Raw genomic sequence first — 8,428 nt, forward strand, 5'->3', positions numbered from 1 at the left:
ATAATATAATACATGATCAGGGACTCCCTATAATGTACTACATGGTCTAGGACTCACTATGATAATACATGGTGAGGGACTCACTATAATATAAGACATGATCAAGGGCTCAAACTGTCGCTATATATAATTTAATTCATTATCTGTCACTATTAAACTTGTTTTACACATGGTCCGGAAAAGTTGGTCATGCGATTTTCTCAGTGCTCGGCTCTTTCGGTTACATTCATCGCTTTGTAAGGTCATATGAAATATTACATCAGTGTCGGTCACGTGACGCTATCCAATCGGCACACCGAATCGGGACCACATGACCAACAATGTTCTTATAAAGCGCATCACTCGACCTACACATACTTCACCAGTGTCAGTGTGTGCGGAGACCGGAAGTTGGTTATGACTGTTATATGAGAGCTATCAGTCTGAATAGTTGGGATATTTATTTCGGTTCCGCAAACCTAATTGGAGCAGAAAATGTTTTGTTCGAAATATGAAATTTTGATTTTAAAAGCCGCTGTCAATGGATTAAATTTCAGATATAATAAAAAAAACCACAGTGATGATCCAGACAACAAGCGAAATAGTGAAATATGCATCCAGACAACAAACAAAATTGTGAAATATACATCCGGACAACGAACAAAATAGTGAAATATACATCCGGACAAGAAACAAAATGATGAAATATACATCCGGAAAACAAACAAAATGATGAAATATACATCCGGAAAACAAACAAAATTGTGAAATATACATCCGGACAACGAACGAAATAGTGAAATATACATCCGGAAAACAAACAAAATGGTGAAATATACATCCGGAAAACAAACAAAATGATGAAATATAAATCCGGACAACGAACGAAATGGTGTAATATACATCCGAACAGCAACGAACATGATAAAGTATATTGTATACAACTTCTTTTACCGGAATCTTCAAGACGTATTACAAAATCTCCTGACGTTCGACATTAAACCTTGGATCTCACTTACCAGAACCTGGTAAGTTTTTAGCTGTAGGTCGATGAAGACCTCGATCTTTTTAATATGATGAATATAACCCTGACCCAACCCCTTAGAATGTCGGGCAAGCAAACAAAAATGTCAATAATTTGTTTCCAAATATAATTGATTCAAATACTTCCATTCGATATTCTGGTTCTTATTATGACCGTTATCACAACATTTTGTGAAAGTATAACAACAAAATAATATATCAGGTATATGGTGTCGGGGTTTTAACAGACCTGATTTGTGACATAAGCCTTACAAACGGCAACTCTCGACATTTTTCCAAAGGACCAAGATGAGCTTTTGCCATATCGTGGTGTCCGGCGTCCGTCGTCCGACCGTCAACGATTGACCTCTTCTTCTTAACTTAATTAGGTAGAAAGCATCCCTATGCGACTGGGATTCAAATTTAGACAAATGATGGGGCTGACTCCCAAGGGGCCTGAGGGTCGGGGCTAAAAATGTCCATTTGGCAAATTAATATTAACGACCTCTTCTGTGAAACTAAGCAATGTATTACATAGATATTCAGTGGTACCATCCCTTGGTAGATGGGATTTAAATTTATTGAGATGATGGGGATGACTCTCCAAGGGCCCTGAGGGGCAGGGCCAAAGGGGTCCATTTGGAAATATTGATATTAATAACTTCTTCTCTGAAACTAAGCAATGTATGATATAGATGGAGCAATTTGACCATATTGCTATAAAGCACTTCTTGCATTTTTGAAATCATTGAGATCCCCGAATCTAACCATATACAATACTCACAATCATGCTGTGTCTTGACTTTGCTTGATCCCGACTTCTAGATCTCTGGAATTAATACGGTAAAGACATAATTATATGGTGTTTATACGGTAAAGACATAATTCTATCGTGTCAATACGATATAAACATAGTTCTATGGTGTCAATACGGTATAGACAAAATTCTATGGTGTCAATACGTTATAAACGTACTTCTATGTTCTCAATATGTTAATATACATAATTCTATTGTGCCAATATGGTATTAACATAATTACATGATGTCAATACGATAAAGACAAACATATATGTTGTCAATATGGTATAGACATAGTTCTATGGTGTCAATATGGTATATACATAATTATATGATGTCATTACGGTATATACATAATTATATGATGTCAATACGGTATATACATAATTCTATAATGTCAATACGGTATATACATAAGTCTATGATGTCAATACAGTATAGTCATACATATATGCTGTCAATACGGTACAGACATAAATCTATTGTGTTGATACGTTATAGACATACATCAGGATTTTTTAACGTCTTTCCCACGTGATCCATATTGATTGATGGTGTGCATACGAATCATATACCTTATGTCATTGAGTCAAAATTGATAAAGTGACTTTTGTGTATTTTTGTCTCGGTATTTATTTTCCCGTCTTCGCTAATGCATGTGCAGATTATCTCCAATGCTACAGATTTTTATGTATTAGAAACAAATGACAGATCAGGTTGAGCAGCAAGAAAAAATTCTGTAAATTTTATAACCTCCTCGATAATCATAATTCTATGCTGTTGATACGATATCAACATATATGTTTTTGTCTCGGTATGTATGTCTTCGTCTTGGTTACTTATTGTACTTTGTCGCCTTTGTGTTATTACAGATTTGTGACGTAATATTAAGATGGCAGATCAGGGTGAGCTGTATGCAAATTCCTGGATTCTTTATCACGTCCTCGACAGGTTCATAGGGAGCCGTGAGCTTGTGGACATCAGGAGAAGGATTGCAGTTTTAGATGAGAATTTTAGCAATCAAAATGAATTCCATGCTCAAATTTTTCTTACTGGAAGTAAACCCGAAGGAATGAAGATGCAAGGCTCGGATAACGACTTCATGTTAACAGATACAGATGTGATGGTTTTATGTCAGGACACCGGTATTCCGGATACCAGTAATCCGGACACTTGTAATCCACTAAACTATATGCATAAAACAGTTTTGATAATGAGGAACACTGACAGCAGACCTGGTTATGTAGCCCTAGAAGTAGTTCATGCCAGAGAAATTTCTGATCGGTGCTTGGACGAATCTATTGTCCCAGTTGGGGAATTACATTTGGTATCAAGTGAAATATACACAAGGTTCCTTCATGACCGTTTTACATGTTTTCAGTTACACACGGAAATGCATGGTCCAGCAACTAATATCAATACCGAAGGTATACATCTGAGTGCAGGTCATGATGTTTCGAAAACATTCCGGTGTTATAGCTGGCCTAAGGATGCAGATGAATGGAAGACCAGACCCCGTCTATATAACTGGCCAGATCAATCTTTGAGAGATGAGATAGTACAAGGTGGTTGTTATCTTGTCCCTGTAGGCGATAAAACATCTGATGACACATTTCTACAATGGAGAATTTCATTCACAACTGCGGAGAGGAAACTTGTATATTCTCTCACTCATGTACAATTTTTAGTGTACGGACTTCTCAAATATTTCCTCAAACAGATATCTGACAAGTTGAAACAGTTAGTAGGAGATACAGACATCCTGTCGTCCTACATCATCAAAACGGCTGTATTCTACGCAGTGGAAAGCACACCTGGTTCATTTTGGCAAGAGAAACACACATTTCTCTGTTTCATGTTTTGTTTAAACATTCTGATAACCTGGGTGAAGACAGGATATTGTCCAAATTACTTCATTAAAAGAAACAATATGTTTCTTGGCAAAGTTCATGGTGAAAATCAGGACAAACTCCTTTGTTTTCTCGTTGATCTGCATGATAAGAAATGGGGATGCCTTTCCGTTGGAACATTCATACAACCATCCATAGGAGAGCGTATGAATACAGCGAGGAATGGACTGTTAGAATATGTTCTAAAGTCTTCAACACTATTAGAATTGGAATGCAATGCAACGATAATTACTAAAACATTTACTTATAGGTGGTCTCTCGATGTACTTCCTGTGTCACTAGCATTACTTTCTGAATCGAAGTCAGACATGGATGAATTCATAGGTTACACTACTACTGCAGGGTCTCTGTCTCAAATTGGAATGGAAACTTTCGGGAAGCACATTGCTGTCAGTGGAAATAAAGAGAAGTACAAATCGCTCAGGAGATCCAAGAAACTTCTGACACCACTTGCCTCAATATGTACAAGTCCAGGAGAGTTAACATTAGCAACATATTACTACCAGACTGGGAATTACAGTAAAGCCCTGGACATATGTGAACACATGATAGTATCAAATAAAATTTATTTAAGTCCCTATACAGGTAAGCATATTGATGAAAATAATGCACCACGTCTTAGTGGACATGGAAAAACTCTACTTCAGAAATGCAAGGAGGGCTGTACATCGGATATCAGGTTCGTAAAAAACACTTCACAGTTCTGCCCAACCTACTTACATCAGGAAATCAAAAACGTTCTCGATGCACATCTCCTGACTATACCTCCAATCCCCTACGCTGTGTTCCTGTCTTTCCTGTGTTACCACAAACTCGGCGATACCAGTAGACGCGATGAAGCATTAATGCACCTACGGGCTGTGAAGCATGACGTGATCAAGTGGGTTAGAATTTATTGGATTGTACACAATCTCCTGGGTATATGTTATGAGATTGTTGGGGATACACAAAGGGCTATCAGAGAGTACAGAGACTCCCTTAGTGTTAGAGGGTTCGGACAACATATGAACCCTGCCAAGGAGAGGATAGAACGGTTACAACACTTCTAGATAGATTAAGCATTGATGCAACACCAGTACAAGGTAAAGTCATAGGGGGACCAAATATCATAAGGCATCAAAGTTCTCTGTATTATAAATTATAAAAACAAATCAGGTGATGTTTAATCCGGAATTTGTGATATCTTAATAATGCTATGTTAATTACGACCTAGGAATAAATAGAATATTCAGAAACAACACTTATGTCAGTATATTCCATAACCTCACCCGTTGCACAACTGATATTGTATCTATGGTTTGAGTCAGTGGTTTTAATTGTATGAATTAAAATATGGTGACCATACGGAAGTGAGATATCCAATTGATCCTGAGACATTAACCAAAACTTACAAACCTCTTATTGATTCTAGATATGATAAAAAATAAATAAATAATAATTCTAAAAAGTCTAAAAGTACGACCAAATATTTCAGTCTGTGTCCCTTATCGTAGTCATTTGGATGAAACGGTCGCGACATCTATTGCAAGTCGAAGCCTCCAGCTTCCATTTCCCTGGTGCAGTCATTTAGAGGGTGTGAAAGTCAGTGAGAAAAGCAGTACTCTCTAAAGGGTAGGAAAGTCATTGAGATAACCAGCAATCCCTAGAGAGTGTGTAAGTAAGGGAGATCACCCGTAATCCCTAGAGAGTGTGTAAGTAAGGGAGATAACCCGTAATCCCAAGAGAGTGTGTAAGTAAGGAAGATAGCCAGTAATCCCTAGAGAATGTGTAAGTAAGGGAGATAACCAGTAATCCCTAGAGAGTGTGTAAGTAAGGGAGATAACCAGTATTCGCTAGACGGTAGAAAAGTTAGTGAGATAACCAGTTTTCTCTAGAGGGTGGGAACGTCAGCGAGATAACCAGCATTCTCTAAGCGCGTCATTATATACGGAAAGTAAATAATGTAACCACTATTTCCTGGATGGTGGGAAAGTAAAAGGGGTAACCAGTATTTCCTAGAGTGGGTGTAATAAGGGAGATAACAAGGATTATGTATCAGACAAGGCGATGGTATTCACGTCAACAACACAGGAGCTATGCTCTGTATCAGATAAGGTGATGATATTTACGTCAACAACACGGGAGTGATGTTCTGTATCAAATAAGGTGATGATATTCACGTCAACAATACAGGAGTTATGTTCTGTATCAGATAAGGTGATGTTATTCACGTCCACAATACGGGAGCTATGTTCTGGTGCTTCTCGAAGGGCAAAATACTTTTTTAAAGCGTATTCGAAAGCTAAGGGTCGTAGGTTCGATCAACTGAGAAACACCGATATCACTTGACTTCCTGTAAAATTTGGTGCCGTGACCATTTAACGTCAGTGGAATTGCCAACGTAACCGTTAGTACTCATTCACTTTGTGGTATTACAGCGGAGGGTGATACCATATACTGATTTTTATTATTATGTTTTTTAGTTTTAATTTAACATTGAATTTTTTGCAAATATTCATCTTACACAATAATAATACTAAAACTATATATGAATAAGTGTATGTTTTAATGTGATATATACTAATCATCATACTACTATGAAAATAATGTATGTGTGAAAGTATGGGGTGCCATTCTACTTTTCATTCCCAATTAGTAACATCACTTAGTCGTTTTAGTGATAACTTATTCAATAAGTGATAACATTTAAATTAATGTTGATTATATAAGCTATTCAAATGTTGAAAAAGTGATATCACTTACACGTTTAAATGATACCATTTAACTGTTTGAATAAGTGATATCACCTGGACTTAAGTGATACCACTTAAGCGTTTAACTGATATCATATATGCAATCTTCTGAGTGAAATCATTTAAGTTTTGTTAATAATCTTTCAGCTAAATTCTAAAACTAGCTTATCCTCCCCCCCCCCCCCCCCCCCCCCCTAGTTTGATACTTAGAATCAGACATACTAGAGATCAAAAACTAGAATTATCACCCAAGAAACCAAAATCGTTCGGTCAATTATAAATATATTTTTTGATATTCTGGAGATAGGGGGGGCCAGTCTACTGCATAGCCTCAACTAACTAAAACATTTGCGGGGCACCAAGAGGGGTAATATCCTGTTTAAGCATGCGCATGCGCAGTGTTCTACTTACGAGCTGTAACGTATACAGTTCTGTAAGACATACCGAATGGTAATGTCAGTTTTCATTGTTTTGCATTGACTTAGGTATTCACAAAAGATGGATGCAGACAATCTTAGTATGAGGATATATTTTAGAAAAATATTACGCCTGACAATATTAAATGTTTTTCTTATTGTTAAATTTGACATGAATAAATAAAACACTTACAGCAAGCTAACAAATCTGATTTGCTTCTACCCACATGTTCTACCCACAGGAAAACGGGTAGGTTTGGTTTACCATCTTAATGTACCAAGGCGAAAAATTGACACAGCATTTTGACAAGATGAATGTGTTTATATTTGGAATAGATATAAAAAGAACTATCACAGCCATTATATAATATGTATTGAATCACTCGAACAGGGTACTGATGTCTGTACAAGGTACAGGTGACAGTCATTAAGTGCCCACACACTCCATAAACACTTTAGTATCTGTCACCACTTACCGACCTTTCAGAAACTCGACTCCAGGAAAAAGGAAATATTTCTAAGTGTTTTCGTTAGATACTGTCTAATATAATCATTTACATAAGTACTTGAGTCTGGAAAAGGAAATATACATCTAGGCCTATTCGTTCACACTGTTTACATATGTGTGTTAATCGGTGATGTGTCTCGTAGGTATGTTGTATAACAGATATTCCACTATTTCTATGCGCATATGCTATAATAAAAACTCATGAAGTGCAATAATATCTCAAATCTTGTTACTTCAAGCTAAACATCGTTAAAACGATGACATTCCCTCCATGATAACACTATGTAAAGAAGACGTACCTCAACATTGCAATTAGCAAAGTGATTTAACATTATGGGGATGTATTTATTTAGTTGTGTGAGAGTAATCAGTATCCAGGACCAGGACCATAACTTTCCAAAGAAATAAGTTTAATACTTAATATATCACCGTGATGTCATACAAAATATACTTAATATAGTAACGTCAGACAGAATGACGTCATGTAGTGACCACATTACGAACATTGTTGTAATACTTAATCATAGATTAACTTTATTAGAACACCTGATCAGGGACTCACTAAACCATGATACATTATCAAGGGCTCCCTATAACATAATACACGATCAGGGATTTATTATAATATAATACATGATCAGGGACTCACTATAATATAATACATGATCAGGGACTCACTATAATATAATACATGATCAGGGACTCAGTATAATATAATACATTATAAGGGACTCACTATACTATAATACATGATCAGGGACTCACTATAATATAATAAATGATCAGGGACTCACTATAATATAATACATGATCAGGGACTCACTATAATATAATACATGATCAGGGACTCAGTATAAGATAATACATTATAAGGGACTCACTATAATATAATACATGATCAGGGACTCACTTTAATATAATACATGATCAGGGACTCATTGTTATATAATACATGTTCAGGGACTCACTATAATATAATACATGATCAGGGACTCACTATAATATAATACATGATCAGGGACTCACTATAATATAATAAATGATCAGGGACTCACTATAAT

The 8,428-nt window shown here is 36.3% G+C and overlaps 1 protein-coding gene across 1 annotated transcript; it reads left to right on the top strand.

The window, feature by feature from the left end:
* Positions 1–380: 380 nt before the first annotated feature.
* Positions 381–6,609, top strand: LOC117319240. Its single transcript, XM_033874071.1, has 2 exons — positions 381–1,007; positions 2,674–6,609. The coding sequence occupies exon 2, from the start codon at positions 2,694–2,696 to the stop codon at positions 4,758–4,760; it is 2,067 nt and encodes a 688-aa protein (XP_033729962.1). The 5' UTR covers positions 381–1,007; positions 2,674–2,693; the 3' UTR covers positions 4,761–6,609.
* The last annotated feature ends 1,819 nt before the right edge of the window (positions 6,610–8,428 follow it).

This window comes from Pecten maximus, unplaced genomic scaffold (assembly GCF_902652985.1).
Source record: "Pecten maximus unplaced genomic scaffold, xPecMax1.1, whole genome shotgun sequence".
Taxonomy (NCBI): Eukaryota; Metazoa; Mollusca; class Bivalvia; order Pectinida; family Pectinidae; genus Pecten; species Pecten maximus.